The 27,762-nt window shown below is 43.2% G+C and overlaps 1 protein-coding gene across 3 annotated transcripts; it reads right to left on the reverse strand.

Moving 5' to 3' along the window:
- LOC135550399 (ribosomal protein S6 kinase alpha-4-like) lies at positions 1–27,147 on the reverse strand. 3 transcript variants are annotated; one of them, XM_064981172.1, is made up of 18 exons: positions 26,106–27,147; positions 24,954–25,025; positions 23,925–23,992; positions 23,658–23,808; positions 23,387–23,502; positions 23,116–23,223; positions 22,894–22,974; positions 22,642–22,745; positions 13,637–13,787; positions 13,348–13,509; positions 13,142–13,267; positions 11,811–11,944; positions 11,462–11,555; positions 11,008–11,178; positions 10,494–10,685; positions 10,233–10,401; positions 8,390–8,553; positions 1–2,149 (listed from the first exon to the last, which is right to left on the reverse strand). In XM_064981172.1, the coding sequence occupies exons 1-18, from the start codon at positions 26,215–26,217 to the stop codon at positions 1,925–1,927; spliced, it is 2,400 nt and encodes a 799-aa protein (XP_064837244.1). In that variant the 5' UTR covers positions 26,218–27,147; the 3' UTR covers positions 1–1,924. The 3 variants fall into 3 exon arrangements, with proteins under 3 accessions (XP_064837244.1, XP_064837245.1, XP_064837246.1); XM_064981173.1 differs by lacking the exon at positions 26,106–27,147 and adding an exon at positions 25,634–25,719; XM_064981174.1 differs by lacking the exons at positions 22,642–22,745; positions 22,894–22,974; positions 23,116–23,223; ... (3 more) ...; positions 24,954–25,025; positions 26,106–27,147 and adding an exon at positions 17,447–22,630.
- Between the last annotated feature and the right edge of the window lie 615 nt (positions 27,148–27,762).

Consider the following 27,762-nt stretch of genomic DNA (forward strand, 5'->3'; position numbering starts at 1 on the left):
TCGAGAAAAGTCATTTATTTTGCTCCAGACTGAAGTGTTCTTGACCCAAACCAAGCAATTGTGACATAGGGAATCTCAATGTCAGGATATGCTTTGAAGAAAGAATTGAAAATGTTGGGCAAAAAAGGACAGCTATACAGGAAAAGGGTAGTAGCTCATTAAAAAGAGTCAAATTCATAACATAAAAAAAGACAACACAACATCCAAACAATAGCATTATGACAAAAGCACGGTTCCCAACAAAACTAATGTTTAGAAACGAGTAACTAATAAAATGTGATCAAAACAATTATTTACTACAGTAACTTGCAATAATATACAATCCCCAGAACCAGTCACACCGCACGCGCGCACACACACACACACACACACACACACACACACACACACACACACACACACACACACACACACACACACACACACACAGACAACCATTACCACAGCATTATAAAAACATGACATATAATAAATACTAAAATAAGCATGGTTTAAATCTGAAATAACTATCACTGATTAAAAGGACTACATTTGTGTGATATCCAGGTACAAATCAAATCAACAGTCAATATATTCCGGTAGAAAAAAAAGCGATGAGTAAATGATCAGTGGAACTGACATTCAATGATCAAAACACCTAAACGTCTACAAAAACACTAACCTCTAAACCAGGGTGACAATATTTACTCACAGTAAAAAACTATTCATTTTTTCCATTTGGCCCTGCGCAATATAATGAAAAGTTGCCCTGCTCAGAAAAGTACATCATAGGCCTTGGAGCACTGTGTATGGGACTATGGTATCAAATCAGAATGTCTATCACCAAGCGTTCCATCTCCCTGTATTCCCTGTCAGAATCATGATGGTTGTTAATGTCGCACACGTATGCATACAGAACAATGGATGCCGTTAATTTGATTCTCAGGTGAACTTCAGCGAACCAGTTAACTACGCAGACAGACACCAACGTCGATAGAAGGCTGATATCTCAAGCCAAAAGGAAATGATTCTAAGGGTCCTTGTAAATTGGCCGTATGTAACTAGAACCATTGGGTTACAAAGACAGCGTCCCATGGACTGGGATCATCCCTCAAGGTCAAAGTTCATTTGAACAGCTGTCCGCAGTACCAGCGTTCTTTCTTAATCTCAACCATATCATTAAAAACAGAGCGAGACTTCCAACAGACCCCCAACCACTGCCTCTCCATTTTGCCACGTGATGAGCACCGTGTATCTATCCATAAGTGCTCTGTTGTAGAGGCCATGGCCTCCCTGTGTATGTATGGCTTGTGCTCATTCATGACTTTTGCATTTCCCCTTTAGGACTCTCTCACTCCGCTTCTCTCTGACTCGTTCTACGACAGCGCTCCTTACCTCAGGTGCTGACAACATGCAAAACGTCAGCATCATGTCCAACTGCGTGCTCATCGTCACCCTGCTAAAAAGTGACTGAAAACTTCAGAAGTATGATCTTAAAGCCGACGAAAATGTCTTCCGTAACTTACCATACTGATGTAAAGCCTCTGACCGAAATTTAGAAAACAATAGTCTAAAGCTTTGTTCCATTCAAGAAATGACACGTTAGTTCATTTCTTAAGAAAATGCATGAGATGGGACAAGCTACTGGTATAAATACATATAACGTCCTTACATCATTACGATAATGCAAAATGCCATTCAGCATATTCTTTCAAAGGAAAAAGGGACGTGAACCCTTTTGTTTCATCTTAAGTATTGGACTAGTCTCTTAGTTTGTTCATAAATAAGATCTTAGAATTTGGAGATTCTATATGACTTTGGACTTAGAGGGGATATAACAAATCATCTCTGGTCTTTCAGAGCCAGTATTCCAATCTGTCATAGCTGAATTAATGTGCTTTATTCTCCTAACTCCTTTCCTCCCACTCGTCCACCTCCTCGGCTGCTAGCTCTTTTCTAGCTTCGGGGGTAGAGTTTGGTGTGGTGGCTGTGTTTTTAGGTTTGTTGCAGCGGCAGAGGCAGTTGAGGAAGATGATGACGAGGAGGAGGAAGAGGAGCTCCGTCGAGTCTCCACACCTGTACTTGTCATCTTGAGCTTGCGCCGCTTTGCAAGGGGGGCGTTGTCGACACTCTTCAGAAAGAAGCCCTCCCTCTTCCCCTTGTTGAATGCCTAATGGAGAGGATGTACATACAATAATATAGCCTACTTATTCTATTACATTGCACATACACCTCCATTATATACTCAGTGGACAGTCTATTAGGTACACCACACTGCTCACGAAAATGTTTTGCTCCTACAGACAGCGAGTCGCGTGGCCGTGGCTTGCTATATAAAAATCAGGCAGACAGGAATCAAGGCATTCAGTTACTGATCGATTGAACGTTGGAATGGGCAAAAAGACTGACCTAAGCAACTTTGAGCGTAGTATGATCATCGATGCCATGTGCGCCAGTTCTAGTATATCAGAAACGGCCAGCCACCTGGGATTTTCACGCACGACAGTGTCTAGGGTTAACCGAGAATTGGGCGACAAACAAAAAAACATAGAGTCAGCGGCAGTTCTGTGGGCGAAAACAGCTCGTTGATGAGAGGTCGAAGGAGAATGATAAGAATTGTGCAAGCTTACAGGCAGGTCACTAACAGGCAATGAACAGGCAAAGAAAATAAAAAAAAGAGAAAAGAGAATGGCAAGAAGCTAACAGCTGGGCCACAAACAGGCAAATAACGGCCCAGTACAACAGTGGTGTGCCAAACGGCATCTGAGACCACACAACTCGTCAGTCCTTGTCATGGATGGGCTATTGCAGTTGACGAGAAAAAAAAAGAAGAATCTCCAGTGGGCACGCAATCACAAACTTTACAATTGAGTGAAAAAACACATTGCCTGGTCTGACGAATCCGGGTTCCTGTTGCGTCATGCTGATGGCAGTCAGGATTTTGACACAAGCAGCACGAGTCCATGACTCCATCCTGCCTAGTGTCAACAGTATAGGCTGGTGGCGGTGGTGTAACGGTGTAGGGAATGTTTGGTCCCTTGATATCAATTGAGCAATGTTTCAATTCCCGAAGAATTCTGAATGTTCTGGAGGCAAAGGGGGCTCTGACCCAGTACTAGATGGGTGTACCTAAAACTGTCCACTAAGTGTATTTCTCTACTGTCGTTACATTGCACATACCATTTATTATATTAATATATTATAGTGTTTTTATAGTCATATTGTGTTAGGCCTGAGACTAAGTCAATATATCCTCCAAAAACCAGCTTCGAGGGAATGATCACTTTTACATGGGCTACCAACACATTCAAATAATGATTGACAAACTTGTCATTAAATACCAATGAGCTAATGATGCACGATTTTGCCTGGCATAGCAAAATAATAGGCTCTTTTGCAAGGACACGGTTTAGTGGAGCTAGCCAACTACACAGCTAACACAATGATTCAAATGGAAGTTGGAAAGACAGCAGACTGCATTTCATTTGACCTGATTTTCTATTGACATTTTTTTGTATATACAGCACCAGTCAGAAGTTTGGACACCGACTCATTTAAAGGGTTTATCTTAATTTGTACTATTTTCTACATTGACATCAAATCTATGAAATAACACATTTGGAATCATGGAGTAACCCAAAAAATGTGTTAAACAAATCTATTTCATATTCTTCAAAGTAGCCACCCTTCACCTTTGACAGCTTTGCGCACTCTTGGCATTCTCTCAACCAGCTTCATGAGGTAGTCACCTGGAATGCATTTCAATTAACAGGTGTACCTTGTTAAAAGTTAATTTGTGAAATTTCTTTCCTTCTTAATGTGTTTGAGCCAATCAGATGAGGTGTAGGGGTGGTATACGGAAGATAGCCCTATTTGGTAAAAGACCAAGTCCATATTATGGCAAGAACAGCTCAAATAGGCAAAGATAAACAACAGTCCATCATTACTTTAAGACATGGAGGTCAGTCAATCTGGACAATTTCAAGAACTTTGAAAGTTTCTTAAAGTGCAATCGCAAAAACCATCAAGCGCTATGATGAAACTGGCTCTCGTGAGGACCGCCACAAGGAAAACCCAGAGTTACCTCTGCTGCAGAGGATACGCTCATTAGAGCTAACAGCCTCAGAAATTGCAGCCCAAATAAATGCTTCTCAGAGTTCAAGTAACAGACACATTTCAACATCAATTGTTCAGAGGAGACTGTGTGAATCAGGCCTTCATGTTGCAAAGAAACCACTACTAAAGTACACCAATAAGAAGAAGAGGCTTGGGCCAAGAAACATGAGCAATGGACTCTCACCATACCCTCTCTGCTATGCAATCTGGTTTCAGAGCTGGTCATGGGTGCACCTCAGCCACGCTCAAGGTTCTAAACGATATCTTAACAGCCATCGATAAGAAACATTACTGTGCAGCCGTATTCATTGATCTGGCCAAGGACTTCGACTCTGTCAATCACCACATCCTCGTCGGCAGACTCGACAGCCTTGGTTTCTCAAATGATTGCCTCGCCTGGTTCAACAACTACTTCTCAGATAGAGTTCAATGTGTCAAATCGGAGGGTCTGTTGTCCAAACCTCTGGCAGTCTCTATGGGGGTGCCACAGGGTTCAATTCTTGGACCGACTCTCTTCTCTGCATACATCAATGATGTCGCTCTTGCTGCTGGTGAGTCTCTGATCCACCTCTACACAGACGACACCATTCTGTACACTTCCGGCCCTTCTTTGGACACTGTGTTAGAAACCCTCCAGGCAAGCTTCAATGCCATACAACTCTCCTTCCGTGGCCTCCAATTGCTCTTAAATACAAGTAAAACTGCTCTTCTTCTTTATTTATTATTTAAAAAATGTTTACCCCTTTTTCTCCCCAATTTCGTGGTATCCAATTGTTGTAGTAGCTACTATCTTGTCTCATCGCTACAACTCCCGTACGGGCTTGGGAGAGACGAAGGTTGAAAGTCATGCATCCTCCGAAATACAACCCAACCAGCCGCACTGCTTCTTAACACAGCGCACATCTAACCCGGAAGCCAGCCGCACCAATGTGTCGGAGGAAACACCATGTACCTGGCAACCTTAGCTAGCGCGCACTGTGCCTGTCCCGCCACAGGAGTCGCTGGTGCGCGATGAGACAAGGACATCCCTACCGACCAAGCCCTCCCTAACCCGGACGACGCTAGGCCAATTGTGCGTCGCCCCACGGACCTCCCGGTCGCGGCCGGTTACGACAGAGTCTGGGCACGAACCCAGAGTCTCTGATGGCACAGCTGGCGCTGCGGTACAGCGCCCTTAACCACTGCGCCACCCGGGAGGCCCAAATGCATGCTCTTCAACCGATCGCTGCCTGCACCTGCCCAACATCACTACTCTGGACGGCTCTGACTTTCCCTACTGTATTTATTTATTTAGCTCCTTTGCACCCCATTATTTTTATTTCTACTTTGCACATTCTTCCACTGCAAATCTACCATTCCAGTGTTTTACTTGCTATATTGTATTTTCTTTGCCACCATGGCCTTTTTTTGCCTTTACCTCCCTTATCGTATATAGACTTGTATTAACTGTTTGTTTTACTCCATCTGTGTCGTTGTACAGTGGGGCAAAAAAGTATTTAGTCAGCCACCAATTGTGCATGTTCTCCCACTTAAAAAGACGAGGCCTGTAATTTTCATCATAGGTACACTTCAACTATGACAGACAAAATGAGAAAATCACATTGTAGGATTTTAAATGAATTTATTTGCAAATTATGGTGGTCATTAACAAAAGTTTATCAATACTTTGTTATATACCCTTTGTTGGCAATGACAGAGGTCAAATGTTTTCTTCTAAGTCTTCACAGGTTTTTCACACACTGTTGCTGGTATTTTGGCCCATTCCTCCATGCAGATCTCCTCTAGAGCAGTGATGTTTTGGGGCTGTTGCTGGGCAACACATACTTTCAACTCCCTCCAAAAATGTACTATGGGGTTGAGATCTGGAGACTGGCTAGGCCACTCCAGGACCTAGAAATGCTTCTTACGAAGCCACTCCTTTGTTGCCCGGGTGGTGTGTTTGGGATCATTGTCATGCTGAAAGACCCAGCCACGTTTCATCTTCAATGCCCTTGCTGATGGAAGGAGGTTTTCACTCAAAATCCCACGATACATGGCCCCATTCATTCTTTCCTTTACACGGATCAGCTGTCCTGGTCCCTTTGCAGAAAAACAGCCCCAAAGCATGATGTTTCCACCCCCATGCTTCACAGTAGGTATGGTGTTCTTTGGATGCAACTCAGCATTCTTTGTCCTCCAAACACGACGAGTTGAGTTTTTACCAAAACGTTATATTTTGGTTTCATCTGACCATCTGACCAATCTTCTTCTGGATCATCCAAATGCTCTCTAGCAAACTTCAGACGGGCCTGGACATGTACCGGCTTAAGCAGGGGGACACGTCTGGCACTGCAGGATTTGAGTCCCTGGCGGCGTAGTGTGTTACTGATGGTAGGCTTTGCTACTTTGGTCCCAGCTCTCTGCAGGTCATTCACTAGGTCCCCCCGTGTGGTTCTGGGATTTTTGCTCACCGTTCTTGTGATCATTTTGACCCCACGGGGTGAGATCTTGCGTGAAGCCCCAAATTGAGGGAGATTATCAGTGGTCTTGTATGTCTTCCATTTCCTAATAATTGCCCCCACAGTTGATTTCTTCAAACCAAGCTGCTTGCCTATTGCAGATTCAGTCTTCCCAGCCTGGTGCAGGCCTACAATTTTGTTTCTGGTGTCCTTTGACAGCTCTTTGGTCTTGGCCATAGTGGAGTTTGGAGAGTGACTGTTTGAGGTTGTGGACAGGTGTCTTTTATACTGATAACAAGTTCAAACAGGTGCCATTAATACAGGTTACTAGTGGAGGACAGAGGAGCCTCTTAAAGAAGAAGTTACAGGTCTGTGAGAGCCAGAAATCTTGCTTGTTTGTAGGTGACCAAATACTTATTTTCCACCATTTGCAAATAAATTCATAAAAAATCCTACAATGTGATTTTCTGGAATGATTTTTCTCATTTTGTCTGTCATAGTTGAAGTGTACCTATGATGAAAACTACAGGCCTCATCTTTTTAAGTGGGAGAACTTACACAATTGGTGGCTGACTAAATACGTTTTTTTTTGCCCCACTGTATGTGTCGAACTGATTTGCTTTATCTTGGCTAGGTCGCAATTGTAAATGAGAACTTGTTCTCAACTTGCCTACCTGGTTAAATAAAGGTTAAATAAAAAAAATAAAAAAATGATCCAGTGGAAATCTGTCCTTTGGTCTGATGAGTCCAAATTTGAGATTTTTGGTTCCAACCTCCATGTCTTTGTGAGACACAGAAAAGGTGAGTGGATGATCTCTGCATGTGTAGTTCCCACCGTGAAGCATGGAGAAGGAGGTGTTATGGTGCTTTTCTGGTGACACTGTCTGTGATTTATTTAGAATTCAAGGCACACTTAACTAGCATGGCTACCACTGTCATCAAGGCAAAGGGTGGCCACTTTGAAGAATCACAAATATAAAATATATTGTGGTCCCAAGAACACAGTGGCCTCCGTCATTCTTAAATTAAATTGTTTTACACTTTTTTGGTTACGACATGATACCATGTGTTATTTATAGTTTTAATGTCTTCACTATTATTCTGCAATGAAGAAAATAGTGAAAATAAAGAAAAACCCTTGAGTGAGTAGGTGTGTCCAAACTTTTGACTGGTACTGTATCTATAAAAACAATATACCAATTCATGATTTCAACTGGCTGAGAAAAGCTGCCCGTCTGTCTGTCTGGCCCCTACACATTCATTACTGTGTGGGACAGCTGGAGATCGAATTTCAATATTGAAACATTCCTGCAAAAGTCAGAGACAGATGGCAAGGTTTATACTACACGCCTCTGCTGTTGAAAATCAATTGCTAGTCTAAAAGAAATGGAAGATAATGTCTAGATGATTTTTTACAGTGGAGATCTAGTTGATAAATTGCCTGGCTGGGCTGATGAGACAGTGGATTGATTGCACAGGGAGATGGAACAGTAAATAGGCATTTCAACATCATAGCCTTAGCCGGTGGTAACTTGTGGAACAGCTGGGACACGGTTTTAACCAATCAGCATCCAGGATTAGACCCACCCATTGTATAAATACTCATACTATATTTTTTTGACTTGATATTTTTATTGAATACTTTTTTATAAAATGTTGCACTGTTTGAGAGAAGAGCTTGCAAGTAAACACTTCATTGTACAATACGCAGTACTCTGCAAATGCCAAATTGACTTTGATTTGGTTGGGAGAGTAGGAAAAATTAAATAAAAAAGTTACAAGGAACAAACTACTTTTTCCTCAATGGATTTGAGTAAAAAAAAAAAAAAAAAAAAAAAGATTAAGAGTTCCATTACCTTGTAGGTGGCGTTGACATAGGAGCGGACGATGGGGCCGCTGGACTCGAGCACATCTGGGGTGCAGAGGGGGGTGGACGATAAGATGGCCCCGCCCTGCAGCCAGCTGTTCTCTCTCAGAGCAGACAGCTTGAGACGCCTCTCTGGATCCACCGTCAGCAGCCCTGAACACAAACAGGGGGAGGTTGGTTTAGAAGAGTTAGGGAAGGAGAGAAAAAATGAGAGGTGGGGCAGAGAGGAGTAAGGAAGGAGCAGAGAAAGCAAAATGATAAGGGAGTGACAGATAAAGGGGTTCCATTATTTTTTATATATATGTATGTATATTAGTGCCTTCGGAAAGTATTTAGACTCCTTGACTTTTTCCACATTGTTAGGTTACAACCTTATTCTAAAATTGATTAAATAGATTTTTTCCCTCATCTATCTACACACAATACACCCTAATGACAAACAAAAACAGGTATGTATATTTTTCTAATTTATTCAAAATTGAAAACAGAAATATCACATTTGCATTAGTATTCAGACCCTTACTCAGTACTTTGTTGAAGCACCTTTGGCAGCAATTACAGCATTGAGTCTTCTTGGGTATGACGCTACAAGCTTGGCACACCTGTATTTGGAGAGTTTCTCCCATTCTTCTCTGCAGATCCTCTCAAGCTCTGTCAGGTTGAATGGGGAGCGTCGTTGCACAGCTATTTTCAGGTCTCTCCAGACATGTTCGATCGGGTTCAAGTCCGGGCTCTGGCTGGGTCACTCAAGGACATTCAGAGACGTGTCCCGAAGCCACTCCTGCAATGTCTTGGCTGTGTGCTTAGTGTTGTTGTCCTGTTGGAAGGTGAACCTTCGCCCCAGCCTGAGGACTTGAGCTCTTTGCAGCAGGTTTTCATCAAGGATCTCTCTGTACTTTGCTCCGTTCATCTTTGCCTTGATCCTGACTAGTCTCCCAGTCCCTGCCGCTGAAAACACCCCCAGAGCATGATGCTGCCACCACCATGCTTCACCGTAGGGATGGTGCCAGGTTTCCTCCAGATGTGACGCTTGGCATTCAGGCCAAAGATTTCAATCTTGGTTTCATCAGACAAGAGAATCTTGTTTCTCATGATCTGAGTCTCTTCCGTCTGGCAACTCTACCATAAAGGCCTGATTGGTGGAGTACTGCAGAGATGGTTGTCCATCTGGAAGGTTCTCCCACTATGTCAGTGACCATCGGGCTCTTGGTCACCTCACTGACCAAGGCCCTTCTCTCCCATTTTGGACGGGCGGCCAGCTCTAGGAAGAGTCTTGGTGGTTCCAAGCTTCTTCAATTTAAGAATGACGGAGGGCACTGTGTTCTTGGGACCTTCAATGCTGCAGAATTTTTTGGTAACATTCCCCAGATCTGTGCATCGACACAACTCTGTCTAAGAGCGCTACGGACGACTCCACATTTTTGCTCTGACATGTACTGTCAACTTTGGGACCTTATATAGACAGGTGTGTGCCTTTGCAAATCATGTCCAATCAATTGAATTTACCACAGGTGGACTCCAATCAAGTTGTAGAAACATCTCAAAGATGATCTATGGAAACAGGATGCACCTGAGCTCAATTTTGAGTCGCATAGCAAAGGGTCTGAATACTTATGTAAAAATGTCTGAAAACCTCATTTCGCTTTGTCATTGTGTGTAGATTGCTGAGGATTTCATTTTTTTAAATTTTATTCTGTAACGTAACAAAATGAGGAAAACGTCAAGGGGTCTGAACACTTTTCCGAAGGCACTGTATGTAGTGAACAGATGGGAAAAAAATGATGAATTGAATCAATGTCAATGAGTGAATTAGGAGGGATTGCACAACACACCTTTAACAAGCTCTTTAGCCTCGTCTGACACACCCTTCCAAGCCTCTCCAGCCAAAGAGAAGTCACCCTCTTTAATCTTATGCATGATGTCGGCAGCATAAGATGAGGTCATCCCCGCCCGCTGCTGCTGCTCACTCTGAAAGGGCACCTGTCCTGACAGCATGGTGTACTGCCAGAGAAAAACACAAACATCCTCAATAACATAACGATAATTAGTTTTTACTAATGACACATTACAGAGTCAGTCAGTGGTGTAAGTACCAGGATGACCCCAAGGCTCCAGAGGTCGCAGGCCTGGTCGTAACCAGTGCTGTGGAAGAGCTCAGGAGCAGCGTACTGCAGTGTAAAGCAGGGAGTCTGCAGGGGGGCGCTGCCTGCAGGGCACAGTCGGGCAAAACCAAAATCTATCACCTTGAGCACCGAGTCCTCCCCCTCGTCTGCAAACAGCACATTCTGCCAGGCGGAGAGAGAGCGAGAGCAGTGAGTGGGCAGTGCAGGAATGACTCCGTCAACAGAAGGTTACATTCATTGGCTGATGTAATGGAGCAACAAATGTCAATTTATTTCACCCTGAACCAACAAAATACAATAGGCCATGCTTAGTGGTTTTTACAGCATTGCTAAACACCTTGATCTCATTACACTCACTGCCTGCAAAATTTGGTCGGTGTAATATTGCAGCCATTTCAATGTGTGACTTCTTCCTGGCCATATATTTCTATAGATTCTAGAATATATTCAGACTCCCTCTCTGTGAGTCAGTCTGTTGGCCCACCTCTGGTTTGAGGTCTCTGTGCACCACTCCAGCCTCGTGCATGAAGCCGACAGCTGACACCAGGCTCCTGAGAAGCTGACTGGCCTCTGCCTCCCCAAACAATTTCTTCCTCTTGATCCTCTCCAGCAGCTCCCCCCCACGCAGCAGCTCCATCACCAGGTATGTATGGAACTGAGAGAGGGAGGAAGAGATAGGGGTGATTGAGAGGGAGATGGGAGAAGAGAGAGAGAGAGAGAGAGAGAAGATTAAGGTTGTGTCTGTGATGAGAAAATTGTTTATTGCTGCATGATTGCTTAAGTTTCCCAATATATTCCCCAAATGTCAAACATTATTGTGATTCGAGTCCTGCCACCTTGTAAGTAAACACAGCCAATGAGAAGAGAAAGAACACCTGACAGTTTTGTCAGTGCTTGAATGTGTGTCTGCTGATGGCATTTCTACCATCATTGTGTACCTGATCAGTGTAGACCTCATGCAGTTTGACGATGTTGGAGTGAGCCTCACACTGCCTGAGGGCAGCAATCTCCCTCTGAGTGTTTACTTCCATTCTAACGAGACAGAGTCACACACAGGAGACAGAGAGAGACAGACAGACAGACAGACAGAAAGAGTTCAAAGGCATTCATGCACCAAAGGTCAACAACACAAACCACCTCAGTGCACCAAACAGGTATGGTAAATCATTGGAATAGAATATATTAAAAACACAGCAGCGTGAAGTGTGTAATTCATCATGCTGGTATAACAATGACACATTGCATTAGTGCGTGACGGTCTCTCAGCCAGCGCCACGCCCGGCTCACCTGCGGCTGATGATCTTGACGGCGTACTCATGGCCGCTCTGGTGGTGTCGACACTTCCTGCACACAGAGAAGCTACCCTCGCCCAGGGGCGCCCCCTGCAGGCACAGCTCATACAGCTGGAAGAACGTAGAGTCCTGCAGAGGACAAGAGAGGGAAGTCAAGTACAAACTACACCGGAAACTGTGGAATGTGTCGAAATGTGCTCCACTGCAGGAAATGTCCAAATCCTACCCTTGCTAAATGTGAAAATGTTGCACATAGATTTTTTTATACTAATGAAGTACAGGTTGAGCTCATGTCAAACAGTGTTGTACATAAGACCCTCTCTGGATACATTGTGATAGTTATTGTGTCGTCAATTGCCACTGGAAAATAGGCGTTTGACAAATCACTGACTTAATAGACCATTTCGGTTGATGAAAACAAGGTGAAATTATCTCTGTGACTAAAATATGACTAGTAAGTGAACTGGACAAACATTTTTACAGAGATTGAGAGCTTTTTTTGTAAGGCTTTCTCAACGCAATGTTGCAATTATGTTATTGGTGGGAAATAAATACCATGCTCAGGTCATTCATGATTCACCTCTCTGCCCGGCAACCGTTATCCAATCTGGCAACAACAAATCATTGCTGCAAATAAGGCCCACGCCATGGCTACTCTTCCGGTGGTACAAACTCCCGGTAGAAAAAGGGGCGATGTTTGGAGCCATCTTGTCAATTCAAACAAGACCGAATGCAACGTTTCCACAGTGTTTGCACTCACAAGTTGACAGGGAATAAAATACTACCAACCTCAAGGCACATCAGATAACAACAGATTGATAATCCTAGCTAGATAGTTTGCTGCAACCTATCAGACCACTACTGATGACAGTACTTCAATTACAATATAGCTACAGTATGTCAAGGGGTGAGATTTTTATCTGCTGCAGAGTAATGTGTTCTTCTGCTAACTTGGCTGTTGGGTAGAGAATCATGCGGTAGGATGTTATGCAGAAAAATATGTTGGTAGGACCAGGCTATGTATGTTTGTGCACATGGAAGTCAGTGATTTGTGTTTACTATAGGGTAATGAGGCAAAAAAAATATACAAATAAAGTGACTAAAATGAAAGGATTTAGTTGTCTAAAATGGCCCACTGTTTATCATATTTGACAATAACGAGACTAAATAATTAATCAAATTACAAAAATGTGACTAAGACAATGATATTTTATACAAAATGACTAAGACTACATTTAAAAAAATGAAAGAAAGTGCCAACATTAACACCGATACATTTCACCGAACCTCGTCTATCCTGCGGCCATGAGAGGATTAGTTCCATACCGCTAACATAGCACTGCGACGGACAGTGGCTGAGCCCGGCCGGTCTGCACCCATCTGGCCCTCCATGAAGTCACCCATCACCACGTTCTTGTTGAACAGAATGGAGGGAGCAACGAAGGAGTAGCCCTGAAATGGAAGACAAGAGTCTTGTGTATGTAGGGTGTCTTTCTGTAACAGTGGAAGCACACAATGTGTATTTAACGAACCTGGAACAGGCGGTCAGTGCTTGGTGGGGTGCTGGCTGGAGAATAGACAGGATTCATGCCAGTGAACTCCTCAGCAAAGTTCCCTGTATCCAGCTCACTCCTGATCTCTGGTTTGAATGGGCTGACTACCTTCTTCTCAGCAAGGTCTGACCAACTGAGACCCTATGAATATAGAGCAATGGGAGGAGAATGGTGAGCAGAGTGTGTGTGTGTATGTGTGTGAGCACGTTGGGAGAGAGAGAGGGAGATGGGCCTAGAGACAGAGAGTGGCAGGAGAGACGAGGAGCACCTTGAAGAAGGCATGACTTTTGATGTCCTCGGCCCCTCGTGGTCCCGAGCCTAGTCTCTTGTGGGGGTCTTTAACCAACAGCTTCCTCAGCAGGTCCTGAGCCACGACTCCGATCATAGAGGGGAACGGCGGTTCGCAGCGCAAGATACGCCTGAGAGGAGGGCAGGAGGGGGCGGGCCGAAGAAGAGAAACAGGGAAGAGCAATCACTTTGCCTTCAGTGCCTTCAGAAAGTATTCATAGCCCTTGACTTACTCCACATTTTGTTGCTACAGCCTGATTCAAAATGGATTCAATATAAAATAAATGTATCTCACCCATCTACACACAATAGCCCACAATGACAAAGTCAAAATGAAATGCAGAAATATCTCATTTTAATCCCTTTGCTATGGTACTCCAAATTGATCTCAGGTACATCTCATTTCCTTTGATCATCTTTAAGATGTCACTACAACTTGATTGGAGTCCACCTGTGGCCAACTCAACTGTTTGGACAGGATTTAGAAAGAAACACACCTGCCTATATAAAAGGTCCCACAGTTGACAGTGCATCAGAGCAGAAACTATATCATGAACTCCAAGGAACAATCAGAATTGCAATGAGGCATATCTGGGGAAAGGTTAAAAAACATTTCTAGAGCATTGAACATTTCCCAGAGCACAGTGATCTCCTTGGAAAACATATGGAACTACCCAGACTCTGCCTAGAGCTGACCGTCCGAACAAACTGAGCATCAGGGCAAGAAGGATGTCGGTCAGGGAGGTGACCAAGAACCCAATGACAATTCTGACAGAACTACAGAGTTCCTTGGTTGAGATTGGAGAACCTACCAGAAGGACACCAGTCTCCACAACACTGGGCGTTAAGGGAGAGTTGCCAGACGGAAGCCACTCCAGAGAAAAAAGCATGACGGCATGCCTGGAGATTGCAAAAAGGCAAGTGAAAGACAGATCATAAGGCATAAGATTCTGCAGTCTAATGAGACTGAGAAAATATTACTCTTTGGACAGAATGCAAAGCGCCATGTCTGGAGAAAACTAGGCACAGCTCATCACCCGTCTAACACCATCCCTACCGTGAAGCAAGACTGGTAAGGATAGAAGGAACAATGAATGAAGCCAAATACAGGCAAGTCCTTGATGAGAGCCTGCTTCAAAGTGCAAATTACCTGTAGGAATGCTCAACCGGTGTCGCTCATTCAGCCGAAATAAACGTTCAATCGGGTCTCCACATTAAGAAACGAGTCGGAGTCAGAGGCCGAGCCTCCTCTGGTCTCTCCTCTGCCTGTTACAGGGTCTGAGACATCAAAGCCTCCCACCATTAGCTCTGACAAATTGAAAACCCTAGTCCTTTGCGACTCCATTACCAGCAGTATTAGACTTAAAAAGAATCATCCAGCGATCATACACTGTTTACCAGGGGACAGGGCTACCGATGTTAAGGCTAATCTGAAGATGGTGCTGGCTAAGACTAAAACTGGCGAGTGTAGAGTATAGGGATATTGTTATCCACGTCAGGACAAACAATGTTGGGATGAAACAGTCAGAGGTCACCAAGCGCAACATAGCCTCAGCGTGTAAATCAGCTACAAATATGTGTCGGCATCGAGTAATTGTCTCTGGCCCCCTCCCAGTTACAGGGAGTGATGAGCTCTACAGCAGAGTCTCACAACTCAATCGCTGGTTGAAAACTGTTATGCCCCTCCCAAAAGATAGAATTTGTAGATTATTGGCCCTCTTTCTGGGACTCACCCGCAAACAGGACCAAGCCTGTCCTGCTGAAGAGTGACGGACTCTATCCTATCTGGAGGGGTGCTCTCATCTTATCTATGAACATAGACAGGGCTCTAACTCCTCTAGCGCCACAATGAGATCGGGTGCAGGCCAGACAGCAAGCAGGCTGTTAGCCAGTCAGCCTGCCAGCTTAGTGGAGTCTGCCACTAGCACAGTCAGTGTAGTCAGCTCAGCTATCCACATTGAGACCGTGTCTGTGCCTCGATCTAGGTTAGGCAAAACTAAACATGGCGGTGTTCGCCTTAACAATCTCACTGGAATAAAGACCTCCTCCATTCCGGTCACTATTGAAAGATATCGTGATATCTCACATCTCAAAATAGGGCTACTTAATGTTAGATCCCTCACTTCAAAGGCAGTCATAGTCAATTAACTAATCACTGATCATAATCTTGATGTGATTGGCCTGACTGAAACATGGCTTAAGCCTGATGAATTTATTGTGTTAAATGAAGCCTCTCCTCCTGGTTACACTAGCGACCATATCCCCCGTGCATCCCGCAAAGGTTAAGGTGTTGCTAACATTTACGAAACCAAATGTTTAAAAAAAACTGAGTTTTCATCTTTTGAGCTTCTAGTCATGAAATCTATGCAGCCTTCTCAATCACCTTTTATAGCTACTGTTTACAGGCGTCCAGGGCCGTTTACAGCGTTCCTCACTGAGTTCCCCGAACTCATATCGGACCTGGTAGTCATCGCAGATAATATTCACATGGAGAAGTCCACAGACCCACTCCAAAAAGCTTTCGGAGCCATCATCGACTCAGTGGGTTTTGTCCAACATGTCTCTGGACCTACTCGATGCCACAGTCATACTCTGGACCTAGTTTTGTCCCGTGGAATAAATGTTGTGGATCTTAATGTTTGTCCTCATAATCCTGGACTACATAGGACCACCATTTTATTACGTTTGCAATCGCAACAAATCATCTGCTCAGACCCCAACCAAGGATCATCAAAAGCCGTGCTATAAATTCTTGGACAACCCAAAGATTCCTAGATGCCCTTCCAGACTCCCTCCACCTACCCAAGGATGTCAGAGTACAACAAATCAGTTAACCACCTGAGGAACTTATTTTAACCTTGTGTAATACCCTAGATGCAGTCGCACACCTAAAAACAAAAAACATTTGTCATGAGAAACTAGCTCCCTGGTATACAGAAAATACCCGAGCCCTGAAGCAAGCTTCCAGAAAATTGGAACGGAAGTGGCGCCACACCAAACTGGAAGTCTTCTGATTAGCTTGGAAAGACAGTACCATGCCATATCAAAGAGCCCTCACTACTGCACAATCATCCTATTTTTCCAACTTAATTGAGGAGAATAAGAACAATCCTAACTGTATTTTTGATACGGTCGCAAAGCTAAATAAAAAGCAGCATTCCCCAGGAGAGAATGGCTTTCACTTCAGCAGTGATAAATTCATGAACTTCTTTGATGAAAAGATCATGACCATTAGAAAGAAAATTACAGATTCCTCTTTAAATCTGGATATTTCTCCAAAGCTCAGTTGTCCTGAGTCTGCACAACACTGCCAGGACCTAGGATCGGGGGAGACACTCAAGTGTTTTAGTACTATATCTCTTTACACATTCATGAAAATAGCCATGGCCTCTAAACCTTCAAGCTGCATACTGGACCATATTCCAACTAAACTACAGAAAGAGCTGCTTCCTGTGCTTGGCCCTCTCATGTTGAAGATAATAAACGGCTCCCTATCCACCGGATGTGTACCAAACTCACTAAAAGTGGCAGTAATAAAGCCTCTCTTGAATAAGCCAAACCTTGACCCAGAAAATATTTAAATACAAAATGTAAAAAATAGATATTTTTTTAATGGTTTTAAAACTAACAGCCTATATCAAATCTCCCATTCCTCTCTAAATCAAATGTAAAAGCTATTGCGCATCAACTCACTGCCTTCCTGAAGACTTACAATGTACACAAAACGCTTCAGTCTGGTGTTAGAACCTATCATAGCACTGAGACTGCATTCGTGAAGGTGGTAAATTACCTTTTAATGGCGTCAGACCAAGACTCTGCATCTGTCCTCGTGCTCCTAGACCTTAGAGCTGCTTTGATACCATCGATCACCACATTCTTTTGGAGAGATTGGAAACCCAAATTAGTCTACATGGACAAGTTCTGTCCTGGTTTAGATCTCATCTGTCAGAAAGAAATCAGTTTGTCTCTGTGGATGGTTTCTCCTCTGACAAATCAACTGTACATTCCGGTGTTCCTCAAGGTTCCCTTTTAGGACGTCTATTGTTTTCACTATATATTTTACCTCTTGGTGATGTCATTTGGAAACATAAATGTTAACTTTCACTGCTATGCGGACGACACACAGCTGTACATTTCTATGAAACATGGTGAAGCCCCAAAATTGCCCTTCCTGGAAGCCTGTGTTTCAGACATAAGGAAGTGGATGGCGGCAAATGTTTAACTTATAAACTCGGACAAAACAAAGGCGCTAGTTCTAGGTCCCAAGAAACAAAGATCTTCTGTTGGATCTGACAATTAATCTTGATGGTTGTACAGTCGTCTCAAAACTGTAAAGGACCTCGGCGTTACTCTGGACCCTGAACTCTCTTTTGACGAACATATCAAGACTGTTTCAAGGACAGCTTTTTTACAGTTGAAGTCGGAAGTTTACATACACTTCAGTCAAATACATTTAATTAAACTCAGTTTTTCACAATTCCTGACATTTAATCCTAGTAAAAATTCCCTGTATTAGGTCAGTTAGGATCACCACTTTATTTTAAGAATGTTAAATGTCAGAATAATAGTAGAGAGAATGATTTATTTCATATTTGATTACTTTAATCACATTCCCAGTGGGTCAGAAGTTTACATACACTCAATTAGTATTTCGTAGCATTGCCTTTAAATTGTTTACCTTGGGTCAAACATTTTGGTTAGCCTTCCACACGCTTCCCACAAAAAGTTGGGTGAATTTTGGCCCATTCCTCCTGACAGAGCTGGTGTAACTGAGGTTCTTTAGGCCTCCTTGCTTGCACACGTTTTTTCCAAGTTCTGCCCTACAAATGTTCTATTGGATTGAGGGAGTGGCCATTACAAAGCCATGACAATATCTTGACTTTGATGTCCTTAAAGCCATTTTGCCACAACTTTGGAAGTATGCTTGGGGTCATTGTCCATTTGGAAGACCGATTTGCGACCAAGCTTTCACTTCCTGACTGATGTCTTGAGATGTTGCTTCAATATATCTACATAATTTTCCTTTCTCGTGATGCCATCTATTTTGTGAAGTGCACCATTCCCTCCTGCAGCAAAGCATCCCCACAATATGATGCTGCCACCCCCGTGCTTCATGGTTGGGATGTTCTTAAGCTTGCAAGTTTCTCCCTTTTCCTCCAAACATAACTGTCATTGTGGCCAAACAGTTCTATTTTTGGTTCATCAGACCAGAGGACCTTTCTCCAAAAAGTATGATCTTTGTCCCCACGTGCAGTTGCAAACCATAGTCTGGCTTTTTTATGGCGGTTATGGAGCAGTGACTTCTTCCTTGCTGAGCAACCTTTCAGGTTATGTCGATATAGGACTTGTTTTACTGTGGGTATAGATACTTTTGTACCTGTTTCCTCCAGCATCTTCACAAGGTCCTTTGCTGTTGTTCTGGGATCGATTTGCACTTTTCACACCAAAGCACATTCATCTCTAGGAGACAGAACGCATCTCCTTCCTGATCGGTAAGACGGCTGCATGGTCCCATGGTGTTTATACTTGCGTACTATTGTTTGCACAGATAAACGTGGTACCTTCAGGTGTTTGGAAATTGCTCCCAAGGATGAACCAGACTTGTGGAGGTCTACAATTATCTTTCTGCTGATTTCTTTTGATTTTCCCATGATGTCAAGCAAAGAGGCACGGAGTTAAGGTAGGCCTTGAAACACATCCAAAGGTACACCTCCAATTGACTCAAATTATGTCAATTAGCCTATCAGAAGCTTCTAAAGCCATGACATAATTTTCTGGAATTTGCTAAACTGATTAAAGGCACAGTCAACTAGTCTATGTAAACTTCTGACCCACTGGAATTGTGATACAGTGAATTATAAGTTAAATAATCTGTCTGTAAACAATTGTTAGGGAAATGACTTGTGTCATGCACAAAGTAGATGCCCTAACCGACTTGCCAAAACTATAGTTTGTTAACAAGACATTTGTGGAGTGGTTGAAAAATGAGTTTTAATGACCCCAACCTAAGTGTACGTAAACTTCCGACTTCAACTGTTCGTAACATTGCAAAAATCAGACACTTAGTCCAAAAAGGATGCAGAAAAATGTGTCCATGCTTTTGTCACTTCTCGATTAGACAACGGCAATGCTCTATTTTCAAACTACCCAGGTAAAGCACTAAATAAACTTCAGCTAGTGTTAAACATGGCTGCTAGAATCTTGACTAAAACCAACCCAAAATGATCATATTACTCCAGTGCTAGCCAATCTACACTTGCTTCCTGTTAAGGCTAGGGCTGATGTCAAGATTTTACTGCTAACTTACATGGGCTTGCTCATATCTATCTTCCCAATTTGGTCCTGCTGTACATACCTATACATACGCTATGGTCACAAGACGCAGGCCTCCTTATTGTCCCTAGAATTTCTAAGAAAACAGCTGGATGCAGGGCTTTCTCCTATGGAGCTCAATTTTTATGGAATGGTCTGCCTAACCATGTGAGAGACGCCGATTCAGTCGACCTTTAAGTCTTTATTGAAGACTCATCTCTTCAGTAGGTCCTATGATTGAGTGTAGTCTGGTCCGGGGGTGTGAAGGTGAACAGAAAGGCACTGGAGCGATGAACCACCCTTGCTGTCTCTGCCTGGCCGGTTCCCCTCTCTCCACTAGGATTCTCTGCCTCTAACCCCATTACGGGGGCTGAGCTCACTGGAGGGGTGTGTCACTTGAGTGGGTTGGTCAACTGGCAGCTTCATTAAATTGCACCCGCAAAACACCAGTCTCAACGTCAACAGTGAAGAGGCGACTCCTGGACGCTGGCCTTCTAGGCAGAGTTGCAAAGAAAAAGCCATATCTCAGACTGGCAAATAAAAACAAAAGATTAAGATGGGCAAAAGAACAGAGAATGGGAGAAAATCTCCAAATCCAGATGTGCAAAGCTGATACAGACAAACCCAGGACGTCCTTAAAGCTGTAATTGCCGCCAATGGTGCTTCTACAAAATATTGACTCAGGGGTGTGAATACTTACAGTACCAGTCTAAAGTTTGGACACACCTACTCACTCAAGGATGTTTATTTTTACAATGATCTATATTGTAGAATAATAGTGAAGACAAAAACTTTGAACACATATGGAATCATGTAGTAACCCCCCCAAAAAACGTGTTAAATCAAATCATATTTGAGATTCTTCAAAGTAGCCACCCTTTGCCTTGATGACAGCTTTGAACACTCTTGGCACTCTCAACCAGCTTCACCTGGAACGCTTTCCAACAGTCTTGAAGGCGTTCCCACATATGCTGAGCACTCATTGGCTGCTTTTCCTTCACTATGCGGTCCAACTCATCCCAAACCATCTCAATTGGGTTGAGGTCGGGAGACTGCGGAGGCCAGGTGATCTGATGCAGCACTCCACCACTCTCCTTCTTGGTCAAATAGCCCTTACACAGCCTAGACGTGTGTTGGGTCATTGTCCTATTGAAAAACAAATTATAGTGGGACTAAGTACAAACCAGATGGGAAGGCGTATCGCAGCAGAATGCTGTGGTGGTCATGCTGGTTAAGTGTGCCTTGAATTCAAAAATCACAGACAGTGTTACCTCCTCCTTCATACTTCACGGTGGGAACCACACCTGCAGAGATTATCCGCTCACTTACTCTGCGTCTCACAAAGACACGGCGGTTGGAACTAAAAATCTCTCATTTGGACTCAACAGACCAAAGGATAGATTTCCACCGGTCTAATGTCCATTGCTCGTGTTTCTTGGCCCAAGTCTCTTCTTCTTATTGGTGTACTTTAGTAGTGGTTTCTTTGCAGCAATTCAACCATGAAGGCCTGATTCATGCAGTCTCCTCTGAACAGTTGATGTTGAAATGTGTCTGTTACTTGAACTCTGTGAAGCATTTAATTGGGTTGCAATTTCTGAGGCTGGTAACTCTAATGAACTTATCCTCTGCAGCAGAGGTAACTCTGGGTCTTCCTTTCCTGTGGCGGTCCTCATAAGAGCCATTTTCATCATAGCGCTTGGTGGTTTTTGCGACTGCACTTGAAGAAACTTTCAAAGTTCTTGAAATTGTCCTGATTGAGACATTATGGTTAGTCAAATTAATGATGGATATTCGTTCCTCTGTGCTTATTTGAGCTGTTCTTGTCTTAATATGAACTTGGTCTTTTACCAAATACGGCTATCTTCTGAATACCACCCCTACCTTGTCACAACAACTGATTGGCTCAAACGCATTAAGGAAAGAAACTCCACAAATTAACATTTAACAAGGCACAACTGTTAATTGAAATGCATTCCAGGTGACTACCGCATGAAGCTGGTTGAGAGAATGCCAAGAGTGTTCAAAGCTGTCATCAAGGCAAAGGGGGGCTACTTAGAAAAATCTGAAATATAAAATACATTCGGTTACTACATGATTCCATGTGTGTTATTTCATAGTTTTGATGTCTTCACTATTATTCTACAATGTAGAACAGTAAAAGAAAAAAGAAACCTTCAATGAGTAGGTGTGTCAACTTTTGACTGGTACTGTATGGAAATGAGATTTCTCCATTTAATTTTCAATAAAATGTGCAAAAATGTCTAAACATGTTTTCACTTGGTCATTATGGGGCAGTGTGTGTAGATGGGAGAGAAAACCATTTTGAATTCAGGCTGTAACACAACAAAATGTGTAATAAGGGGTAAGAATACTTGCTGAAGGCACAGCCCTCATACAAGACAACCATTATGGCCATAAAGAACATGATTGAAAAGAAACAGCTTACCAGAAAGTCTAATTAGGCTGCAGGCTTTATGTTACACATAGAACGCAACACAACTCATTTATTTGTTATTGTATTCAGACAGCGAGATAAAGAGAGGTAGAAAGAAGCCACCGTTACAATAGATGTCATTATTTTGATAAGTAGCCGAGGGCCACGGGCAATGATGAAAGAGTTGGATGGAACCATGGTGTGTGTGTGAGGAGGGGTGGATGACACACAGCACTCACTTGGACACCTCACTCTGGGAGTTCCTCTCCCCCTCCAGTGTGAATGGGGATGCCCCCGTCAGCAATTCAAACATCAGGATACCCAAACTCCACCAATCTACTGACTGGGGTGGGCAGGAGAAAACGGTCAAAAGGAAGAATGAAGGAAACAAAAAATACAAGAAAGAGAATACATTTGTGTTCTACAGTAATTGATGTCTAATGAACCGCCGTAGCTCATAACCCATCACTCGGGGCATGGCTAACTCTTACCTTTCCATGACCAGACTTCCCCCTGATGATCTCTGGAGCCATGTACTCTATGGTGCCACAGAACGAATACGTCCTTTCCTTCTGTAGTGGGGGGGGGGGGAATAAAAACACAAGTCTAAGTCTGTAGTGACAAAAATATATGCATGGCTGGATGGATGCATACATGCACAGATTGCGTCCACACAAATAGAGGCATCAATGAAAAATGTATTTTTGTCGTACCTCCTCCTCGAGGAACTCTTTGCTGAGCCCAAAATCTGTCAGCACCAAATGTCCCTCGCTGTCCAATAGGATGTTCTCCAACTTGATGTCCCGGTACACAATGCCGAGCTGTACACATCATACCGAGCAAGAAGTTGTACACAGGATAACATTAACAGATAAGAGCAAAGTATCCAGCCGAAATTGCATCATTGTAATAGGACCACAGATACAATTAAGGAATGGAATATCAGCAAGGTTATATAAAGGACAGAGAGGCTCGATAACATACCTTGTGGAGGTGCTCCAGTGCCAGGATAATCTCCCCGATGTAGATCCGCACCTCTTCCTCAGAGAAGTGATCCCGCTGGTACAAGTGTGTGAACATCTCCCCTCCGCTCACATAGTCTATACACAGACAGATACAGATAACACTTGAATAGAAAAACACACACACATACACAGGCAGAAACACAATATACACACACAAAGACACACTTTCAGCACTTCCAAGGTCATAGCCAGAGAGTTCCATGTATGGGTTTGTTTGATCCAGCGCTCACCCAGGATGAGATGGAGCTTGGTCTGGGTCTGGAAGGCGTAGTGCAGTGTGACCAGGAACGGGGACTGGCGGATGTGCTCCAGCACCTGTCTCTCTGTACGCGTGTGCTCCGCTGTCTTCGCCTTCTGAACGATGGCTGCTTTCTTCAGCACCTGAGACGTTATCATCAACAGGTAGGTCAACCAGTCCATGAATTCTCCCCACATCAGACAATGTCAACGCTTTGGGTTGCCTTTGGACCAATGTCAAAGACAATACAGAGACTCACCTTCATGGCATACAGCTTCCCTTCATCGTGACCACTGTTCTTCCTGACCAGAAACACTTTCCCGTAGGCTAGACAGAGAGGAAAGGTTGGAAACATTTATCACATTTGATTGGAGCCCCTACCACCCATCCTACCACCCACCACATTTACAACCTTAACTTTTTATTCTAAATGCTCCACCAAAAAATAGACAGTAAAATTAAGTTATCCAGGTCTCCAATAATACCATGGCGCTATCCCAAGTGGTGCAGTGGTCTAAGGCACTGCATCTCAGTACAAGAGGCTTCACTACAGTCCCTGGTTCGAATCCAGGCTGTAATCACATCTGGCCGTGACTGGGGGTCTCATAGGACGGTGCACAATTGGCCCAGCATCGTCTGGGTTTGGTCGGGGTAGGCCGTCATTGTAAATAAGAATTTGATCTTAACTGACTTGCCTAATTAAATAAAGGTTCAATTTAAAAAATTATAATCATATACACGGAGTATAAAAAAACATGACAGACTGACCAGGTGAATCCAGGTTAAAACTATGATCCCTTATTGATGTCACTTGTTAAATTCACTTCAAATCAGTGTAGATGAAGGGGAGGAGATGGGTTAAAGAAGGATGTTTAAGCTTTGAGACATGGATTGTGTATGTGTGCCATTCAGAGGGTGAATGGGCAAGACAAAATATTGAAGTGACTTTGAACAGGGTATGGTAGTAGGTGCCAGGCAAGAACTGAACTGCTGGGCAAGAACTGCCACACTGCTGGGTTTTTCACACTCAACAGTATCAAGAATGGTCCACCACCCAAAGGACATCCAGCCAGCTTGACAACTGTGGGGAGCATTGGAGTCAACATGGGCCAGCATCTTTGTGGAACGACTTCAACATCTTGTGGAGTCCATGCCCTGACGAACTGGGGCAGTTCTGAAGGCGGGGGGGGGGGGGTGCAACTCAATATTAGGAAGGCGTTTAGTCAGTTTATAAGCAATATAGTCGGTTTATAAGCAATCGACCCAAGATCGGCGCAGTGAGCCTCACCTCCTGTGCCCAAGACTTTGAGAAGCTCAAAGTTCTCCATGCCCACTCTCTCAGAATGGCCTGTGAGGTTCGCTGGCGGAGGGGGAGGGGGGGGGGGGAAGAGAGTACAGTATCAGTGTATGCATGCACACAACACACGCTCACGCAGGCAGGCACACACAGAAAACATAGCAGAGCACAGTAAACTGAATATTTGTGACACCACACGGTCTGCTGGCATTCGTCCATGGCTGTGTTCCCAGGTGTCATGGTTCTCTGAGATATCACCACTCACCAAAATATAGCACATCAATCTGCACCTGAAGACAACTGAACACAGCTTGAACATACACTACTACTTCTGCTATTGCTGTGTCAGTCAAGGTCAGGATGCAATTGTGTCAGGAAACAGATATTGATCCACACAGAATTACAGAAACTCCAAACAATCACTTTTAAGCTTACATAGAGCCCTAGCCCATAGCTAAATTACAGAAGGCAATATTTACCCAAAGTGTACCACATCTTGAAATCCTTTGGCAGATTCAAATAATCAATTATGAAACAGTGCAGAGCTAGATTGCCTGATTAATCAGACTGTGCTACACAATTGAATTGGTATACAGTCAAACAGGAGCGCAAAATCGTGGACATGTTCCGTACAAAGCTAGAATGTTTAATAAAATGACGCTTGAACTTACTCTACAGTTGGCCTATCAACTGCTCGAAATGTAAGACAAAAATATCCACAGGAAAGTATTATTAAACCGACTTCGCAACCCAGGTCTGTGTGGTGATCAAGACGTGTTTGCTTATGACCGAAGGCACGTGCACAAGACAGAAGTGCATGCATACAAACCAAAGTCTCACGGGTGTTTATGTGGTTTTGTGCACGTGCCAGGTGATAGAAATGTAAACTACAGTACTGGTGCTCTAGTCTAAAAAGTTGTATAAACAATACTTTCATGTGAATACTTTGTCTAAAATGTAGAGCAGCTGAAGTACCAACCTTACAGACAAGCAGTAGAGTAAGTTAATTGCACTAAACATTCTGGCTTGTAAGGGACATTTCCACTATTTTGTACTCCTATGTTTCAGACTGTATACCAATTCCATTGTGTAGCACAGTCTGATTAATCAGGCAAAGCGCTAGTTACGTTGATGGTTACTTACCATTGGTAATCTCATGTTTGACAGTGCAGGCTTTTCTCCGGATCCCTGTATCAGAGTCATCGCTACTACTACTATTACTACTACTACTACTATCCGAGCCGTCCCCAGACATATCAAATATTTATTTGGCTACTCTTCAAATTAAATAAACCGATTTAGCTATATTCGTATGTGTGTTCTATAACCCAAGACGCACCAGATGTGATGTATAGTCAGAGAAAAAAATTAAACGTTGAGCCTTATACGATTTCATTTGGGGGCTTTTGTATGCCTTGTGATCATGGTTGTGTTGTTGTGTTTTCTAAACAATATCATTGCTGCACTAAATCCCCTAGACATCCTGCTGTTCCGCCTAATCTTCAGGCGCACATTGATTTCCACGACACGACAGTGATGATCGTCTGAGTCAGAAATCACGGCTTTACTTGTACTGAAGGGCAAATACTAGCACCATCTACCAAATATAACTATCACTGTAAAAAATAAACCAGTTATCGTCAATCTGTAGTTAGCTAACTATCTGTGCCCATAATGAGGATGTTGTTTCCTATTACGACAGACAAACTGCTGCTGATCTCTCTAGCACTGACCTGGTTACAATGTAGCGCCGATCTGACCAGACAGCTTTAAACTGGCTACATAGTAGCCCATGTCTTGCTTGCTAGCTACCTTTTGCAACAATATATTTTGACAAACTGAAACTAGCTAGTCATTTGTAGCAAAGCCGTAAGAAACTATTACAACTAACTAGTTAACTTCAGTAATATCACAACGCTAACGCTATGTGAAAGCTCGCTAACTTTACAACCTATCTTGTCAGAGATAGCTAGCCTGCCTGCTGACAATCGGTTAATTTTAATTTCATAGGCAAGCTTACTGTTGATAGCATGTCGCGAAGAGTTTTTTTATCCGGTTTCGTCCGGATAGGATGTGACTTGCACTTAAGATATGCACCTTATGTGTCCAATTCATTTGACAACGATGACTGAAAAACTAGCTACCGGTAGGTTAGCTATCTAGCTAGTTGATGTTATGGCTGGGATTCCGTAGTACGGAAGCCGCAATGTTACAGCTTTCATAACTTTTGGTTAGACCTCTGAAGTTGGTTACAGCAGCAGGTGACATTTTTTCTGATATGAATGAGGATAGCAAACTAAGTTATGACAAGGATGACTATTATTATGTTTATATTGATTAATTATCGGCTATTATTTTTATTTAACCTTTATTTAACTAGGCAAGTCAGTTAAGATCAAATTCTTATTTACGATGACGGCCTACCCCGACAATACCCGGAGAACGCTGGGCCAATTGTGGCAGCCCTATGGTACTCCTAATCACATCCTGGATTATAGTTAATTATAATTACTCAGTCATTTTATCTAGTAGGCCTACACCTAATTATTTCCACTTGTTTAATCTTATTCCATATAATGTTGGTTGTATTTCTGGTTTGCATAATAAACCACATATACTGTATGTGAACAGTACATTTATCCCTTCTCCACATACATTTTTGTCATTTAGCACAGGGTTTCCCGAACACTGTCCCCTGGGTGCACGTTTTGGATTTTGCCCCAGCACTACACAGCTGATTAAAATGAAGCGTTGCTTATTTGAATCAGCTGTGTAGTGCTAAAGCAAAAACAATAACACT

Source organism: Oncorhynchus masou, chromosome 12 (genome assembly GCF_036934945.1).
Source record: "Oncorhynchus masou masou isolate Uvic2021 chromosome 12, UVic_Omas_1.1, whole genome shotgun sequence".
NCBI classification, from domain to species: domain Eukaryota; kingdom Metazoa; phylum Chordata; class Actinopteri; order Salmoniformes; family Salmonidae; genus Oncorhynchus; species Oncorhynchus masou.

Bases quoted from the DNA above. Each gene is read 5' to 3' on its own strand.
- LOC135550399 (XM_064981172.1), bottom strand. From the start codon at position 26,217: ATGTCTGGGGACGGCTCGGATAGTAGTAGTAGTAGTAATAGTAGTAGT. The intron at 23,809-23,924 runs GTGAGTCTCTGT...ATAACGTCTCAG, and splicing joins GGAAGCTGTATGCCATGAAG to GTGCTGAAGAAAGCAGCCAT. The intron at 8,554-10,232 runs GTGTGTTGTGCA...GTTTGTGTTCAG, and splicing joins GGCTAAAGAGCTTGTTAAAG to GGCTGCTGACGGTGGATCCA.